Source organism: Chiloscyllium punctatum, chromosome 52 (genome assembly GCF_047496795.1).
Source record: "Chiloscyllium punctatum isolate Juve2018m chromosome 52, sChiPun1.3, whole genome shotgun sequence".
Taxonomy (NCBI): Eukaryota; Metazoa; Chordata; class Chondrichthyes; order Orectolobiformes; family Hemiscylliidae; genus Chiloscyllium; species Chiloscyllium punctatum.
Genome location: NC_092790.1, coordinates 15,597,629 through 15,617,838, shown reverse-complemented (window position 1 = coordinate 15,617,838; position 20,210 = coordinate 15,597,629). Strand labels below are relative to the sequence as shown.

The 20,210-nt window shown below is 42.7% G+C and overlaps 1 protein-coding gene and 1 pseudogene across 1 annotated transcript; both read left to right on the top strand.

The window, feature by feature from the left end:
• Positions 1–5,940: 5,940 nt before the first annotated feature.
• Positions 5,941–6,589, top strand: LOC140470984 (histone H2B 1/2-like). Its single transcript, XM_072566899.1, has one exon. It carries the CDS (start codon positions 6,027–6,029, stop codon positions 6,402–6,404), a length of 378 nt encoding a protein of 125 aa, XP_072423000.1. The 5' UTR covers positions 5,941–6,026; the 3' UTR covers positions 6,405–6,589.
• A 451-nt stretch (positions 6,590–7,040) lies between these two features.
• Positions 7,041–7,423, top strand: LOC140470591 (histone H2A type 1-like; annotated as a pseudogene).
• Positions 7,424–20,210: the final 12,787 nt, after the last annotated feature.

Below are 20,210 nucleotides of genomic sequence, written 5' to 3'. Positions count from 1 at the left end.
GGAAGTGGTGGAGGCTGGTACAATTGCAACACTTAAAAGGAATTTGGATGGGTATATGAATAGGAAGGTTTTGGTGGGATATGGGCCAGGTGCTGGCAGGTGGGACTAGATTGGGTTGGGATATCTGGTCGGCATGGACTGGTTGGACCGAAGGGTCTGTTTCTATGCTATACATCTCTATGACTCCATGCTAGCAAATAACATTTGATTAGTTTAGGGTATCTGGTCAGTGTGCACTAGTTGGATCAAAGGCTGTATGTCTCTACAACCTGAACGTTACTGGTTGATAACTAGACTCTAATATATACACTCGCTTATTGACGTAGCAGAAACTGAGACCCACAGATTGATACTTGCACTCATACATTCAGATAGCAGAAACTGACAGGCACAGATGGATAACTACACTCACTTGGAGGAAACTGACAAGAACTTTCCCACAGCATAACCGAACAGGTAAAGATTTATTACTCCACTTCCAAATTCATAGAGGGATAAACAAACTGTCATGTACAGTTTGATAATGATATTCAAACATAACAGATCAGAATCTCACAGGTACATACTAGGAAGTACACTCTCTCATTCGCCTCGCAGAAATTGACAGATGCAGACTGATAATTACACCAACACATTCACAGCACAAACTGACAGGAACAGGTAGGCAACTACTCTCATTCAATTATGAAGCAGAAACGAACAGGTACAGATGATAACCACCACTTACATATTCCCAGAACAGAAAGTTACTGTCATAAGTTTATTACTGAACTGACACATTCACATCACAGAAACTGACATCATTTTGATAAAGGCATTCAAACGTTACCAAACCAGAAACTTACAGCTACATGTTCATGTCAACACTCTCATAGACAGAGCAGAAACTCACAGGAGGAGGTTAGGAAATACACATATGCATTCACAGAGTGGAAACTGACATGTTTATATTAATAACTATATTTGGATGTTCACAAAGCAAAGACAGATTGATAACTGCACCATACTCACAGAGCAGAATCTGACAGGTATATTTCCATATGTACATGTCAGAAACTGACAGGTTTACAAATTGATAACCTCATTCACATATTCACAACACAGATTCTGACAAGGAATGATTGATCTATGCACTCACATATTCACCAAGCAGAAACTGACTGGTACACTGATAACAACACTCTCATTCTCATAACTCATACTGCCAGATATTGGTTGAGATGTACACTCTCAGTCACATAGCAAAAACTGGCAGGTATAATTTAATTACTTCCTCGGATATATGGAGGAGACACTGATAGGGACAGATTGGAAATTACACTCTTCTAGTCACATAACAGAAAATCACAGGTACAATTGAATAACAACACTTCCACTTTCACTTCACATAAATTCTCAGATACAGCTTGATAAGTACACTCAATTTCACACAGAATCTGACAGGTAGAGATTGAAAACTGCACTCTCATATTGACTTGGCAGAAACAGATAGGCATAGATTCAAACCTGTGCTCACATATTCACATTGACAAAACTGACTGCTAAACTTCTGTATATGCAGAAAATATTTTCTGACAAGCATAATTTGATAAAGACACTCAAATATTCATAGGGCAGAATGTATTGATTACAGTCTATATTAAAATGGTGCTGGAAAAGCACAACATTTCAGGCAGCATCCGAGGAGCAGTAAAATCGATGTTTCAGTTTGAGAGAGAGATGTTCAAACAATTGAGAAAATATCAGTTTGTTTCTTTCTCACATTTAACAATGCACATGTGTCCAGTTTGAACAAATTCCCCATTCACAGCTCATTGATATTTGCACAATTTTGAAACTGGAAAGTCTGAATTCTTGTCCAAAATATGCACTCACGAACTGAAACAGATCTGCCTACAATCACTCTCATAACAGGTATCACATAACGAATCACACCCTCACAGAGAATATTAGTGGCTGCCAGAAAGATACGTCCCTTTACCCAATAGAAACTGACAAGCATGCATTGATACCTTTGTTCACTCGTTCATTTAGCAGAAACAGGCAAAAACGCATTGATGACGACACACGTATTGACAGGGCAATTTTACACACACACACACATACACACACATATATACACACACTATATTTTTCAGGCACGGTTATGGATAGATTCATAACACTCAGATGTTCACATGACAGAAAGTGACACACACTCTCTTATTTTCATTGCACATACCAACAGGAATGGGTTGACAACTATACTATCATATTCAGATATCATAAAGTATCACGTACAGATGAATAACTGTGCTCAAATGTTCACCTATCAGAAAGTGGCATTACAGATCAATAACCAAACTCAACTGCTGTCAGGCAGAGACTGAGGGTGACACTCTCATTCCCAGAGATAAAAGACAAACTGACAGGTACGTGAGGATAGCTAAAATTACATTCAGTTGTCGGAAACTGACACGGGCAGATAGGTAAGTACACTCATTCTTTTGCACAACAGTAACTGTATTAGAAAGATTAATAAGTGCACTCCCATATTCACAATGCAGAAACTGACAGGAATAGGTTGATACCACTCCCATTTCACAGAACATGAACTGACAGGTACAGTTTGATAACTAAACTCACATTCACACAGCAGAAACTGAGAGGGTAAATTTATAACAATAGTCATGCATTTGAATTGCAATAACTGACAGGGACACATTAATGACAACATTTACATGTTCATGTGACAAGAATGGACAGGTACAGGTCGATAAATGACTTTTCACATCCACAATGCAGGAAATGAGAGATTGAGACTGTGGCTTTAACAGGTTTTTGTCTTTTTGTTCTTGAAGAACAAATTTGAGGCAGAGACACCGAGCCACGAGAGCAAACAGTTTGGGCATCTTTACAGAAAGCTGAAGACTCATCAACAGAAATATTTCATGTTTGAGAAGGACACCTTGAGTTTATTATTTTTGGAGAAATTTAAGAAAAAAAGTTACAGACTGTTTAGATGAAGCTTACTATCGCAGCCATTCAATTTGCAAACTATATACATGGCAGGGTGAGAGAATCTAATTGCCAAGGTGTTGTTGCGACTTTGATGAAAAAAGATGGAAGCGTTACATAGCAGGAAAAAGTGGACTGTCGTAGTGAGTGTTTGCATGCTTACAGTCAACGAAATGTGTACATATTGTTTACTAACAATGTAAGGCTAAGGAGTTTTTAAAAATTAGGCCATCTCTGTATACTGATCGGTTCTTTTTAAGAAGGGTGGAAAGTTTGATGATATTGTGGCTTGAAGATATTTATTTTGTTCTTTATTTATTGTTGAAAAGGGGTTTTATGGCAGAAGTGTAAAGAAGTCTGCCCTAGCGTAAACAGTTTGAGGTTCCTTTTAAAGTCGGAACAACAGAAGCAGCCTGAATGGGTGTGGTCAAGCTCTCACAGGATGACATTTTTAGTTTTGTCTTTCAGCAAAACTTTCAGCATCTTGGAGACAGGAAAGCTAGTTTTTTCCTCTTAGTTACAGTCAGAAGCTGCAGATTCTCTTTTTGCTACTGGAGTCAGATGTGAGACTATATATTTTATTGAATTTCTCTTTTGCCAAGGATGTTTATGGGATATTACTGTATTGGAATAGTTAATTAGGAAGTGATACTGTATCTATTATTCTGTTAAGTATTCCAGGAGAGTTAAGTTATTCCAATTTCTTCTTTATTGCGTTGTATGTTAACTACAGTGGACAGGACAAAATGCACCTTTTAAAGCCGCACAATCATTCCAACTGATAACTGCCCTCGTACTCACATAACAGAAACAGACTGGTACAGATAGATAACTACACTGCCATATGCACACCAGAGAAACATTCAGGAAGAGATTAAGCCAAATGTAGATATTCATAAAGCAGAAGCTGACAGGTACAGATTGTGACCAAACTCTCATATTCACAAACCAGAATATGTCAGGTAAAGATTGATGACCATGTTTACAACACAGAAACTGACAAGGTGAGACTAATAAAAGCATTCACACAGACATGTAGCAGAGATTGATAGGGATAGACTGTTCATTACACAGACATAGTCACTGAGCAGAAACTGACAGGTACAGATTGATAATGCCAGTCAAATATTCACATAACAGAAATGAACATAAAGATATGGATAGCAAAACCCCCGTTTACATAGTAGAAACTGTCAGGGACCAATTAGTAAATACACTCTCACATTCACAGAGCAAACACTGACAGGGACAGATTGAGAACTACAATTACACATTCTCACAGCAGAGACCTTAAGGGTAGACTGATAATTACACAAACATAATGACTGTGGAAGAACAGACAGGTACAGATTGATGACTAGACCACCATATTCACACATCACAACCTGTGTGGAAAAGTTTAACTAAACTGAGATACTCACAAAACAGAAGCTGACAGGTACATGTTGATAACCACATTGACATATTCCCAACAGAGAAATGGATAAGGTAATACTGATAAAAGCACTCCCACATTCACATAGCAGAGACTGATATTGGGAGACTGAAAATTACACAGACAAATTCATTGAGTAGAAAGAAACGGGTACAGATTGATAAAGCCAGTCAAGTCGTCTCATACCAAAGACTGATAGTCACTGCAATAGTAAATACCCTTACACATTCTCACATCAGAGACATTCTGGGATTGTGATAATTACAATAACATAATCACTGTGGAAGAATGGACAGGTACAGACTGATGACTACACTCACATTCAGATGGCAGAAACTGACAGGGACAGATTGTGAGAGAATAATAATCATTCACCTCCTGAAAGCTCACTTGGGCAGATCAAAAACCGCACTCCCATTTTACACAGCCACTAAAGAGTGGTAAACTAACCCTTAACCAACCTGAAATTCTGAACAACACTATCTGACAGTGTAAGCAGGGAATCACAGTCATAAAACAAATAACTGTCACGATTAAAATTCACACAAGTATCATGTTCAAAATAATCCTTAAGTAACAGTGACCAGTTCAGATTGAATACAAATGACTTGTGTCCAAATAATGTTCAGAGAAAATCCACACAGCAAAGTTCATTATGAAAAAAAAATCTGCTAGAAACTGAAATGCACCAAATAATATCTATTCTAATGTAGTGCAAAGTAAGATTTCAGGAACTGAAATATTGGCAGGAGGCTGCTGACACTGATTGAGGAGCCAAACAGTCAGGGAGTAAAATTCAATGTTGTCAGCAGAAAGCAAAAGGCACAGGTTATAATACATCAGTTCCCTTTAATCATTGAGGTAATCAGAGTAGAACTGACAATGATAAACACGCTGGTAGCTATCCTGAGTCATGTATGAATACCATAGCTAATACTCATTGGAGATTTGAAGAAGAATAGGGGAAAAGATAACCGAAAGGAGTTTACAGAATACATGATGGTAGAATGTCCTTCATCTTCAGAGAGTGTAGAACAAGATACACAGGCAAAAGAGAACATTCCTTAACTCCCATTTTCCTCCAACACGATGCATTTGTCAAGTAGTTCCATCATTTGCAGGAGTAAAACACACTCCCTGTCAGATTGCAGTGCATTTTCTCACTTGAGAACAAATGTGATGCCATTTTAAAATAGAAGAGAAAAGAAAACCATTATCAAAAGATACAGAATACATTACAATTAGAATCTCACATTTTAGAGTGAGCTCGGAATTTGACCCCTTCACAAAATTTCGGTTTGTGTTTCCGATGATACTGCAGATCCTGACTAACCAATCAGAGAGAAGTTACCATGGCTACAACCAGACTTTCCACCATCCAATGACGTCGTCAGTCTAGCTTTTATTCCTGATGAAGGGCTTTTGCCCGAAACGTCGATTTCGCTGCTCGTTGGATGCTGCCTGAACTGCTGTGCTCTTCCAGCACCACGAATCCAAAATCTTGTTTCCAGCATCTGCAGTCATTGTTTTTACCTACAAAGAGCGAGCTCCGAGTCCGCCTTCCCTTATTCTGTGTCTGACAGTGAGCGGCGCTATGGTTGAGGAAAAGAAGGGTCAAGTTGCCAAGAAGGGCGCGAAGAAAGCGGTGAAGAGGGCGCCAGCGAAGGGCGGCAAGAGGAGGAAGCGGACCAGGAAAGAAAGTTACTCCATCTACATCTACAAAGTGATGAAGCAGGTTCACCCCGACACCGGCATCTCCTCCAAGGCCATGAGCATCATGAACTCGTTCGTCAAAGATATTTTCGAGCGTATCGCGGGGGAGGCTTCCCGCCTGGCCCATTACAACAAGCGCAGCACCATCAGCTCCCGGGAGATCCAGACCGCCGTGCGGCTGCTGCTGCCCGGGGAGCTGGCCAAGCACGCCGTGTCGGAGGGTACAAAGGCGGTGACCAAGTACACCAGCTCCAAGTGAAGGACCGCACTGCCCTGAAACATACACACATCCACGACCCAAAGGCTACCTACAATTTCCCTGAAATGAGCAGTTTTTTTATCGATCTATGAGGGATCAATAGGGAGGGTAACCTTAAAATATTCTCGAACGATCGGGTTCACTATTAATGATTCGGGAGGCCGTAATCATGTTTTCTCAGTATATCGGGGTGCTGTTGAAATGTGAAATAAATGATGAGTTGCAGAGTGCAGGGTTTGGCGCCTTTTTTGTTTCCGCTTGTGTTTAATGTTCAGAAAATTCTATTCAGGATCAAAAATGGGCAGTTTCCAGGAGGCGAGGTAAAGGGTACACTTTTAACGTAGAGTATTCGTGCATTCTTCTGTCTTTAAACTCTCTACTTTTCGGTACATATTGGCGGGCTTTTAAAGTTGGAAAAAGGCGGTTGATGATTTAGCGCCGGTACTTTCCGCCCTCCTCCCCGTGCCCTCTCCGGATTGGGGAATGAGGCAGATATCTGATTGGGAATTGGAACAACATTAGGAGGGGCTGAACAATGGGACCAATCAGAAACGGCCGCCCCACCATCCCTCCCGAAGGTATAAGAGGCCGCGATGTGGGCGGATTCCAGCATTCTCTGTGAAAATGTTTGTGATAATGTCTGGAAGAGGAGGAAAGGGCGGTGGGAAAGCTCGCTCCAAAGCGAAGTCTCGGTCGTCCCGGGCTGGCCTGCAGTTCCCGGTGGGCCGTGTTCACAGGCTCCTGAGAAAGGGTAACTATGCTGAGCGTGTGGGTGCCGGAGCGCCGGTCTATCTGGCTGCGGTGCTGGAGTATCTGACGGCTGAAATCCTGGAGCTGGCCGGTAACGCGGCCCGAGACAACAAGAAGACCCGCATCACCTCCAGCTGGCCGTGCGCAACGACGAGGAGCTCAACAAGCTGCTGGGAGGGGTGACCATCGCTCAGGGCGGGGTGCTGCCTAATATCCAGGCCGTGCTGCTGCCCAAGAAAACCGCTGCTGGGGGATCTGCTAAGAAGTGAAGAGACCGTTCTTGAATCTGACAAACCAAAGGCTCTTTTAAGAGCCACTCACAGCATCTGTGAAAGGAGCTGAACACTCCCGTCTGTCTGATTGAATTACCTTCATTTAATTGATATCGGTTTCAGTCCCTGCTTTGTTCGATACTGTACTTCACTGTGTGTGTGATCTAATATGAAACCTTTCCTCATGGCCGTCAACCGTTTGAGCCGTAGCACAAGGAGCGTGAAAAGTTTATCATGGAATAGTGATACAACGCAACCTTAACAGTGCTCGGAGTACATTATTTTTATTGCGTGTAGATGTGTGTAGTCCGTGTCTTTAATTACCGTCTTATAAATGAATCATTCCGTCCCTGTACTTCCCGCCCACAGGTAGTTTCACGTTATCTTGAATTGCATTTACGAAGAGCTGAATTGCTCCAGTGCCGCGAGTAAGTTTATAATGAGTGGTCGCTGACCCTCGGTGTTTATTCTCGGATGAGTTCCTGTGTAAGGTCCTTTCCCTGGCCATGGACAGGGAGCATAATGGAGGCAATAGTCATTTTTCAGCTGCTTCGAGTTGGTCAAGTTGCTGTTTAATACTGGGCCAGTTCGGGAGCTACCCGCCCCTGTGGGGTATGACCCTGATTTTGATCTCTAGCAAACAGAAGAAGTGAGTCAACATTAGAGTGGTGCTGGAAAAGCACAGCAGGAAAGGGTTTTGCGTGAAACATCGATTTTCCTGCTTCTCGGATGCTGCCTGAACTGCTGTACTTTTCAAGCACCACTCTAATCTCCAGCATCTGCAATACCCACCTCTGCCAAACAGAAGTGCCCTATTTTGAATTGCACCGTTTCATTTTACAGTTAAATTTCCACACACCGAGGCTGTTGCTTGATTGCACAGTGCTCTGAATGGGACTTTCTGCTGGCGTTTAGAAGCTTTCCAAATGAACTGAGATCAAAGCAGAACAGTTGCCTCACTGCAAGGGTCAGTCAAATAGCACAAACAGATTCCTCTGTCCAACCAGTCCATACCCAATATAATCTCAAACTAGATAAGTCCCACCTGCCTGTTCTTGACTCATAATCCTCAAAATCTTAACAATGATATACTTATCTAAATGTCTTTTCAACATTGTGACTGTGTCCATATGCATCACCCCCTTTCGAAGTTACTTCCATACAATCTATACTGTTTTTTTTAAAAAAAACTTACTTTTAAAATCTTTTTCCTTTTACCTTAAAAAGATATCTCATAGTCTTGCAGTCTCTTACCATAGAAAAAGATACCTACCATTCCCCTTCCCTTCAGCCCTCATGATTGTCAAAACTCTATCACCCATCAAGATCTTAGGCTCCAGAGAACAGAAGTCCCAGCCTATTCTTACAATGGAATTTTCCATTCCCATCAACATCATTGTAAATCTTTTCTCAACCCTTTCCAGCTCAATTGCATACTTTTGATAACAGGGTGACCAGGACTTGATACAGTAATCCAGAAGGGGACTCATCAACATCCTATACAACCTCAATATGACCTTCCAACTCCTGTACTCAAAGGTCTGAGCAATGAAGGCAAGCACGCTAGATGATTTCTTCACCATACTATCTACGTTCGAAGCAAATTTCAAAAATATGCAGCTGGCCAACTAGGTCTCTCTGTTCAACAGCACTATCCAAGGCCCTACTTATAATTGTATAAGTCCTACCCTTGTTTGTTTTGTAAATATGCAATGCCTCAGTAACTCCATCTGCCATTCCTCACACCATTTACTGATTTAATCAAGATTTGTTTCTAGTCTGAGATAGCCTTCACTGTCCACTATACCACCAATTGTGATGACATCTGCAAAATTACTAACCATGCCTTCTGTATTCTCATCTAAATCATTTACATAAAAGACAAACAAAAGCGAACCCAGCACTGATGGGGGTGGAACATCATTGGTATCTTGTATCCAGTCTAATAAGCAACTCTCCATCTCCTGCTGTTATGCCAATTTTGCATTCAATTGGCACGCTCAACCTGAATCCTATGTAATCTAACCTTGCTATTTAGTCTATTATGCAGAAACTTGTAAAAGGCTTTACCAAACTTCAAGTCAATAATGTTTACCACAGTGCCCTCAATCTTCTTGGATACTCCCTCAACAATCTCAATCAACTTTGGGAAATATAATTTCCTTCTACAAAACAATCCTGATTATTCATAATTCATAATTAATCCTTGCCCTCTCCTACAACTCCTCCCCAAAACCATACATTTGAATCCTATCTTTCAGAATCCCCTCCAACAATGTACCCATCACACAAGTCAGACTCACAGGTCTATACTTCCCAGGCTTCTCCTTACATCCCTTCTTAAAATAATGGCAAAATATTACCCAATATCTGATCATCCAGCACCTCACCATAGTTACAGATGATACAAATATTTCTGCAAGGGGCACCACAATATCCTCCTTAACTTCCCACAATGTCCTGGGATACACGAGATCAGGTCTCTGAGATTATCCAACTTTGTTTTCAAAGACCTCCAGCATTTCCTCTTCTGTAATATGAACTCTTTTCAAAACATCAATATTCATTTTCCTGAGTTTGCCTGTTTCCCAGTAAAAACTGATGTGAAATTTCATTTTCTGCCTCGCATCTTCTGAAATTCGAACAGAACTGCAGAGGTGAACTGGGTCTGCTCCCACAAAATGGCCCATGTCCGCTCCCACAAAATGGCTGACAAATGTCTACCTTAGTACATTGTCATGAATGGCTGTGAGTAATCTATTTTGTCCCGGGCAAATCAGGGTACTTCTGAAAACTTACTAGCTTTCACACATACGCTGTTTTGATTCCATGTATTTACGCTGGAAGTCTTTGAAAACAGACCTAAGCCTAACTAACCAGAACAGAGAGCATTCTTACAAATCTTATAGCAACTAGTTAAAACTAAATGTCTTTGGTATTTTTAACACTTAATTAGGACAATGGGAAATATAAGAGAAAAAACAGAATTTGAGAAAGAAAGCACATGAGATACAATGAATAACAGAATTCAAACTGACTCACAGATAAAGCCAGCCTGAGAGGCCTGAAGGAATCTAGCAATTAACTTTGGAATGTGAATGAGGAGGATACATAGAAAGATGGCAAGGATGAGGGATTGTAGTGTCTGTTCAATGCTATGAGGTCATGGGAAGCTGAGGCCTGTTAAAGGAATGCCTGTCATTGATTCGGTGTCTTATAGGATTGGGTTTACGAAGTATGAGGGAGGATCAAAGTGGTCAAGTTGTATGCGAATGTTATCAGCAAATTTACAAAAATACTGCTTTATGTTATAAATTGAGTGTGTCATGATCTCCCTTTCAGGGCTGGTCTCTGGAGAGGATCCTTTGTCCCTGCTTTTACTGGGTTTTGCATGAATAAACCTCCACTTGCCTGAGTTCTGCCTGCCTGCTGAGTTTGCATTCCCTTTTGGGGGAAAAGACTCTGATAACAACAACAACTACCTCATTGATCTTTAAGGTGCCCTACTCTCTTTCTCTCCCTCATTGTTAACTTGCTTTGAATGATCTTGTAGAATCTCATTGAATTATGCTTAACCTTATCTGCCAAGACTATCTGGTATCTCCCTCTTTGATTTCCTAATATCCTTCTCAAGAATGCCCTTACTATTTGCATAGCGTTCAAGAGATGCTTTTCAACCCAATTGTCTATGTGTAATATAGGATTTATTTGTACTTGCAAATAAAACATTGACTTTGCTGCTCCTCTGATGCTGTGCTTTTCCAGTTTCATTTTTATCAACTCTGACTGTCTTTACTAAAAACCTTACATCTATCCATATTATTTTGTTTTTGCTCATTTACTTCTCCTCAACACAGTCACAATGCATTTTCTTTCACAGCTCACCATCCAACCTAGTTTTATGTCATCTGTCAATCTGGAGATATTACATTTAGTTTCCTCTTCTAAATCATTGTGACTATATTATCAAGGGTAGGATTCTAATCATGATTCTTGCCATTACTCCTAGTCACTGCCTGCCATCGAAAAAATGATCCATTTATTCCCTCTGTGTTTTCTTTCAGCCAACCAGTTTTTTAAATCCATCTCAACACCATGTTCTTTATTTTGTTTTATGTGAGATTTTGTCAAAAGAAACATCCGAATGATGCCATCTGCTTATCACCTCTACTCCAGCAGATTTGCCAAGCTGAGAACATAGAACATTATGATACAGGAACAGGCATTTCAAATCCATGCTGACATTGTTTGGTCCCGATCTTTTTTTTCCGCAGATACTCTGCAAGTATTTTTTTTCCCGCAGGCTGAGTGGCTGATAATTCCCAGATTATCTCTAACTTGCTTTTCAAATAGATTGGTTACATTAGCGAACTCACAATCTGTGGAAAATATTACAATGTCTATGGAATTTTGGAACATGACCATTCTCTATTTCTGGGACCACTATGTTAAATACTCTGGGATGTGGATGACCAAGCCCTGCTGTTTCCCATCTTCAATCTTATCCATTGTCCCAACACAATTTTCCAAACAATACTGATTTGTTTCAGGTTTTTCCCTCTCACTGAACTGTGTTCCCCAACATTCCTGGTGCATCATTTGTGTCGTCCTTTGTGATCAGAGAACAACAGTTACATATTTGGATGGATAGCCATTTTTGCTCCCTAATATAGACTGCCTCTTTTTGACTGTATGAGACCTGTCTTTGTGTTCACTAAACCATGTGTTTTTCCATTTTTCCCTTTATACATTTATCAATACTTTGACAGTTAGTTTCTTTTTCAAAACATCTGCAAGCTTGCTCCAGTCCTCGCTTTCTCTTTCTTAATCAATGCCCTTTATCTCATCGTTTGCTGAATTCTAAATTGTGGTGAAAGTGAGGACTGCAGATTGTGGAGATCAGAGTCAAGATTAGAGTGGTGCTGGAAAAGCACAGCAGGTCAGGCAGCATCCGGAGAGCAGGAAAACCGATGTTTCAGGCAAACGCCTTTCATCAGGAATGAGGCTGGGAGCCTCCAGGCTGGAGAGATAAATGGGAGCGGGGTGGGGCTGGGGAAAAGGTAGCTAAGAGTGTAATAGGTGGATGGAGGTGGAGATGAAGGTATAAGTCAGAGAGGAGGGTGGAGCGGATAGATGTGAAGGAAGATTGGCAGGTAGGACAGGTCATGACGATGCTGCTGAGCTGGCAGGTTGGAACTGGTGTAAGGTGGGGGGAGGGGAAATGTGGAAACTGGTGAAGTCCACGAAGTTGATTCTAAGCTTACTGGGAATCCTCTTGTAAGGATGCTACCTTGAAGAAGTTCTCCTCCTCTCTCTCCAAAGATCTCAATGAGTTTCTCTCTCACTGCAATCCCCAGGTCATCTCCTCTGCCCTGGATTCTAAATTGTTCCCAGGCTTTATGTTTGTCTGTTTATTTTCTTCAAAATTTATATGCCTATTCTTGGGATCAAATATGATCTCACAGAACCCCAAAGTTTTGTTAAGATTACAAAAGTGATAATTTGTAAATTGTAAAATTTTCCAAACTCAGGGTAACCTCCATCAGAAAAGTTAAATGCAGTTGATGTCGGGAGACATCACCTTGATAGAGGGCAAGTTTCTCTCTAAGCCACACACCATAATCACTTGAAAATAGATCCCATTTCCTTCACTGTCACTTGATCAAGACCCTGGAATTCCCTGTTCATGGTATTGTGGGCAGGACATGGACAACAGCTGTTCCAGAAGGTGGCTCACCACCACCTGCTCAAAGGGGAATAAAGGCGAAGCTCAGCCAGCGATGTCCATGTCCCCAGAGTGAATAACCAAAAACACCTGGGGTCTCTCGTTGTGCCATACAATACATTACAAGGTTTCTGTCTGCAGCATACCTGACACTAACATCTGTTGTCCACGATACACTCAATCGAGGCGTTCTTGCACACCCCTGCTCCACGTCTGATTTTTGCACAAGCCTCCTGAACCAGAAATGGGGACTAACATTGTGATGTAAGACTCTCTCCACAATTAAGTTCTGCTTTAATAAGAGTGTTCCACTTATTTCATTTGTGTTACTATTTTCCACTTATATTACTTTCTTAAAGGAATTAATATTTGTGGATGAGGGTCAGCAGGATTAAATAAGATCAGACGTGATGTTATTGAATGGGGGAGCACAGGGGATGGGCCGAGTGGCCGCCAGCTTCCCCGCCCCCTGATCAGATTGTGAGAGAGCCGGAGGGAGGAGTTATTAACATGACCCGGGGATGAGCTCCATTGGAACTTCATAAAGGGACATTGTCCCAGCTTGAAACCTTCTCTGTCCTTTCCCCTACAGTCCCAGCTCCTTTGCTCAAACTGGGAGAAAAGGGAATTGGGGGAAATGACCAATTGATGTTTGTTTCTGGGAATCATTGGGAAAACAGCGCATGCGCGATGCAGTCCCTCCTCCAAAGCTGATTGTTCCTGACGAGGGGAGCGCAAGCGTGAGGCCCTCCCCCAGCGCTGTCATTGAGGAGCATTTACTCAGTGAGTACAAGAGGTTTGTTTGAAACAGACCGCAATGGAGAGATCAGCGCCCAGGGAAGGGAGGGAACAGCAGGCTCCTTCCAGCAGCACATCGGGATGGGAGCCTGGGACACAGAGGGGGCTCCGAGACCGGGATTGATTCGGGGTGAGTTCAGGGAGAACCGGGGGCTGTTTGTAAGAGGTAAAAACAATAACTGCAGATGCTGAAAATCAAATACTGGATTAGTGGTGCTGGAAGAGCACAGCAGTTCAGGCAGCATCCAACGAGCAGCGAAATCGACGTTTCGGGCAAAAGCCCTTCATCAGGAATAAAGGCAGTGAGCCTGAAGCATGGAGAGATAAGCTAGAGGAGGGTGGGGGTGGGGAGAAAGTAGCATAGAGTACAATGGGTGAGTGGGTGAGGAGATGAAGGTGATAGGTCAAGGCGGAGAGGGTGGAGTGGATAGGTGGAAAAGGAGATAGGCAGGTAGGACAAGTCCGGACAAGTCAAGGAGACAGTGTTGAGCTGGAAGTTTGAAACTAGGATGAGGTGGGGGAAGGGGAAATGAGGAAGCTGTTGAAGTCCACATTGATGCCCTGGGGTTGAAGTGTTCTGAGGTGGAAGATGAGGCGTTCTTCCTCCAGGCGTCTGGTGGTGAGGGAGCAGTGGTGAAGGAGGCCCAGGACCTCCATGTCCACGGCAGAGTGGGAGGGGGAGTTGAAATGTTGGGCCACGGGGCGGTTTGGTTGATTGGTGCGGGTGTCTCGGAGATGTTCCCTAAAGTGGTCTACTAGGAGGCGCCCAGTCTGCCCAATGTAGAGGAGACCACATCGGGAGCAACGGATACAATAAATGATATTAGTGGATGTGCAGGTAAAACTTTGATGGATGTGGAAGGCTCCTTTAGGGCCTTGGACAGAGGTGAGGGAGGAGGTGTGGGCACAGGTTTTACAGTTCCTGCGGTGGCAGGGGAAAGTGCCAGAATGGGAGGGTGGGTCCTAGGGGGATGTGGACCTGACCAGGTAGTCGTGGAGGGAACGGAAGGGGGTGGGGAGGGAAATATATCCCTGGTGGTGGGGTCTTTTTGGAGGTGGCAGAAATGTCGGTGGATGATTTGGTTTATGTGAAGGTTTGTAGGGTGGAAGGTGAGCACCAGGAGCGTTCTGTCCTTGTTACGGTTGGAGAGGTGGGGTTTGAGGGCAGAGGTGTGGGATGTGGATGAGATGCGTTGGAGGGCATCTTTAACCACGTGGGAAGGGAAATTGCGGTCTCTAAAGAAGGAGGGCAAATGGTGTGTTCTATGGTGGAACTGGTCCTCCTGGGAGCAGATACGGCGGAGGCGGAGAAATTGGGAATACGGGATGGCATTTTTGCAAGAGATAGGGTGGGAAGAGGTGTAATCCAGGTAGCTGTGGGAGTCGGTGGGTTTGTAAAAAATGTCAGTGTCAAGTCGGTCGTCACTAATGGAGATGGAGAGGTCCAGGAAGGGGAGCAAGGTGTCCGAGATGGTCCAGGTAAATTTAAGGTCAGGGTGGAATGTGTTGGTGAAGTTGATGAATTGCTCAACCTCCTCGTGGGAGCACGAGGTGGCGCCAATGCAGTCATCAATGTAGCGGAGGAAGAGGTGGGGAGTGGTGCCGGTGTAATTATGGAAGATCAACTGTTCTACATAGCCAACAAAGAGACAGGCATAGCTGGGGCCCATACGTGTGCCCATGGCTACGCCTTTGGTCTGGAGGAAGTGGGAGGATTCAAAGGTGAAATTGTTAAGTTTGAGGACCTGTTCGGCCAAACGAATGAGAGTGTCAGTGGAAAGGTACTGCTGGGGACGTCTGGAGAGGAAAAAACGGAGGGCTTGGAGGTCCTAGTCATGGCGGATGGAGGTGTAGAGGGATTGGATATCCATGGTGAAGATAAGGCATTGGGGGCCAGGGAAACGGAAGTCTTGGAGGAGGTGGAGGGCGTGGGTGGTGTCTCAAACGTATGTGGGGAGTTTCTGGACTAGGGGGGAGGTAGGTAAAGGAAGGGGGGGCAGAAGCATGCTGAGACAATGGGTCGGCCAGGGTGGTCAGGCTTGTGGATCTTGGGAAGGAGGTAGAACCGGGCAGTGCGGATCCAGTAGCTGTTTATAAGAGGCCGAGCGGAGCAGGAACTGGTCCCGGAACTTGGAGTGAGCGGGCTGGGGGGGAAGAGAGAGGCCTTTCTCGGGCTTGTCCCTGCTTGCCCTGACTGCTTGACTCACTTCTGTTCTCAACTGGACCAGTCTCAGTCTGATCTCTTTCCTCACTATTTCCCTGGGTCCCACCCCCCCCCCCCACCTTACAGGCAGAAAACTGGCCACCAGGATACATGAACATCAACTAGCCACAAAAAGACATGATCTTACTAGTTTAAATCCTCCCAAGCAGCTCTAGCAAATTTCACAGCCAGTATATTAGTCCTCTTCCAATTTAGGTGCAATTCATCCTTTTTGTACAGGTCACTTCTACCCCAAAAGAGATTCCAATGATCCAAAAATGTGAATCCTTCCCCCATAGACCAGCTCCTCAGCCATGCATTCATCTGCTCTATCCTCCTATTCCTGCCCTCACCAGCTTGTAGCACTGGGAGTAACCTCCTTTTTAAATTTCTGCCTAACTCTCTGGAATTTCGTGTCAGAATCTCAACCGTTTCCCTTTCTATGTCGTTGGTTCCAATGTGGACAATGACCTCTTGCTGCCCCCTCTTCCCCCATGAGAACATTCTCTACCCTCTCTGAGACATCCTTGATCCTGGCAGCAGGGAACCAACACACCATTCTGCTTTATCGCTGCTGGCCACAGAAACGTCTGTCTGTACCTCGGACTACAGAATCCCCTAACATAATTGATCTCTTGGAAGCCAACGTACTCATGGTTGCATTAGAGCCAGTCTCAGTACCAGAAACTTGGATTCTCAGGGGAACATAGCATGAATAGCCATCACCCCCTACACTTTCCAAAGCAGAATGCCTGTCCAAAGGGAAATCAAATATTGATACGAAAAGGTACGCATTCAGACAGATACCCTGAGGTTATTGGACACAGAATGAGAAAGCTCTCATAAAGTGGTCTGGTTATAAACATGTGAAGAATAAATTCAAAATGCAGATGCAGAATATAACTTACAATCATAAAGGGTTCCATTGAATAAAAGCTGTGGAAATTATCCAAATTGTCAGTCTCAACAGTGTAAAGCAATGATAGAAAAAGTCTCCCTTTCATTTACAGTACATAGAATTTCTCCAGTGCAGACCGAGGTCATTTGGCCCATCCCCCCTGCAACAACTCTCCAAAGCGGACCTCACCCAGATGTAGACCCCACCCTATCCCCATAACTCCACGTTTACCACAGTTAACCCACTGACACTGCACATTCTTGAAGACGACAAGACAATTTACAATGGCTAATCCAGCAAACCTGCACATATTTGAACGATGCAAAGAAACTAGAGCACTCAGAGGAAACTCATGGAGACACGGGCAGAATGTGCAAACTGCACACAGATAATGAACCAAGGCTAGAATTGAATCTGTGTCCCTGGCACCACTGTGCCACCATGCCACCCTGACATGGATGGCAATAGATAAAATCTTATTCAGGTTGAGCAACAGAGATTTGTAGTAAATAGAGCTCCTGCAGTTTCTGCAAGTGTCATGTTAAACAGAGACAAATATGTAAGTACACTCACTCATTCACAGAACAAACTGACAGGTACAGATACTTTCAGGTACAGATGCACTCATCCATTCACATAGTTGAAGCTGTCAGGGATAGACTGATGATTGCACAAAAACATTCACATTGCAGAAACTGTCAGGTACAGATTGAAATCTGCACTCTAACATTCACACTGCAGAAACTGACAGGTACATTTTGATAACACACCCACATTCCCAGAGCAGAATCTCACAGGTACATATTGATAACTACATTCTTACATTCACCTAGAACCTAATGGGGCAGATTGATAACTAACATCACATTGACATCGCAAAAGCTGACAGGTAGAGACTGGTAATGACACTCTCATATTCACACAGCAGAATCTGACAGGGGCAGATAGATAATTGGACTGTCATCTTCACATCACAGAAACTGACAGAGAGAGATAGATAACTAGTCAGTCATGTTCAAATTACAGAAACTGATGGACAGATATATAACTACACTTCCATCACAGATCAGAAATGGACAGGCAAAGGTGAGGACTGCAGATGCTGGAGATTAGAGTCGGGAGTGTGGTGCTGGAAAAGCACAGCAGGTCAGGAAGCACCCAAGGAGCAGGAGAATTGATGTTTTGTTTAAAAGCCCTCCATCAGTACAGATGGATAACTACACCAATACATTCACATTGAAGAAACTGACAGAGAAAAAATGATAACTAAACTCATGCATTCCTGTCCCTGAGAGCAACAGGTACATTTCAATATGGGCCCCCACATGTTCACTTTGCAGAAGATGGCAGGTTGACATTGATAACTACATTCACATTTTAACAATGCAGAAACTGACATGGACAATTGATTAAACTATCACATTTACAGACCAGAAACTGTCCTATTCACACAACAGGTATAGGGTGATAACTTCATTCAATCATGCGCATAGCAGAATCTTTTGGGAGAGGGTGATACCTGTACTCACATATTCACATAGCAGAAGCTTAGAGCTGCAGATTGACACATAGGCTCTAATTGTAAGTAGAAAATGGTTGGGTATATTCTCATTGGAGTTTTGAAGACTGTTAGAGCAAAGAAAAAATCTGAATGGAGTTGACAGAGTTGATGCTGTGAGTATGTCACTGCTCATGAGAGAATCCCGAGTAAGGGACACAGTTTTGAATAGGAAGCCTTCTGTCTAAGAAAGCAATGCAGAATATTCTCACCTTGTTCTGTTCCACAGAGAGCAGTTAGGGTTGGGTTATCAGCTTAATTTATGCTAATGTAGCCATATATCTTTTTTGATACATAAGGGAGTCTTTGGTTATGGGCACTAAACATCAAAATGAGATGAAGACCATAACTAAAGCCTTTGTGATCTGTTCTTATGACAGAGTACACACAGCCAGATAGAAATGTCACAGAATTCTCATGCTTCTTATGGTCTTCTGCTTTGAGATATTTCAAGTGACACAAGATTGAAAGAAGTTAATAACTACAGCATCTACACTGTATCAGTGGCATCATTCACCATACACTTTTTCTTTAACTTACTTTTATGTGCGTGCACACAGATCACATACTGATTGATTCAGTTATAAGTTATCCTGATGTATCAGGGATGGAGTGAAAAAAAAATTAACCATCCATTTCATAAGAAATTTTGAGGTGTTGAGATATTTGCTCTCTGTCATGCCAGTGATTGACTGAAACTGAGTAAATACAAGATTAGAAATAACAAACTGACAGTTACAGAATGAAATACTGAGTCACTTGCAAAGCAATAAATTGTTAGGATATAATACAACTATTGATTAGCTAGAAACTGGCATAAACGATGTAACATCTGCACTGACATTGCAGATATTGTCAGTAACAATGTACAAAGTATTATCCTTTATCAAAACGCTGCAGATATAAATACAAACCCAACTTCAATTTGCAGAGGCTGATATTCATAGGGTATGGGTGTGGAGGGTAGTGAGTCCTTCCTGAGTCTGTACAAAGTGGTATCTGGTACTTTCAAAATTGACACCAACACAGCAAAGCAACAAGGTACATTTCAGAAGGTTTGAATTACAGTCCAGTAACATACTGACATGTTAAGACTGTGAAATAGAGTTTACAAAAAATACATCCCAGAAACAGACAGGCAAGATTGGAGTTGAGAGTGTGGTGCTGGAAAAGCACAGTAGGTCAGGCAGCATCCGAGGAGCAGGAGAATCGATGTTTCAAGCAGAAGCCCTTCATCTCGACGTTCTGGGCATAAGCTTCTGATCCCCAGCATCTGCAGTTCTCACTTTCTCCTCGGGGCACAGATTGGAGGAATATTTCTAAGCGGCTGGCAAATAATGTAACGTTTTACCGCTCACATCAGTGTTTGATGGTGACAGAATAAAACCTGTCTTGAAATAACACTGACTATTAGATGGAGGACCAGAGCCTGAATGGACAGATGTTGAGCAAAATGTGTAAATTAGGACACTACAGATATAAAGTTAAAGTGACGCACATATATAGCATGCTGACAGTTGCTTGCTAACAGGCATTCGCGTAAGACTGAGAAGTGTTGTAAGTCCCTACATGAAACGTGCAGCAACGTGGTTTAGTTACACT

Coding starts and splice junctions, on each gene's coding strand:
- LOC140470984 (XM_072566899.1), top strand. CDS start 6,027: ATGGTTGAGGAAAAGAAGGGTCAAGTTGCCAAGAAGGGCGCGAAGAAA.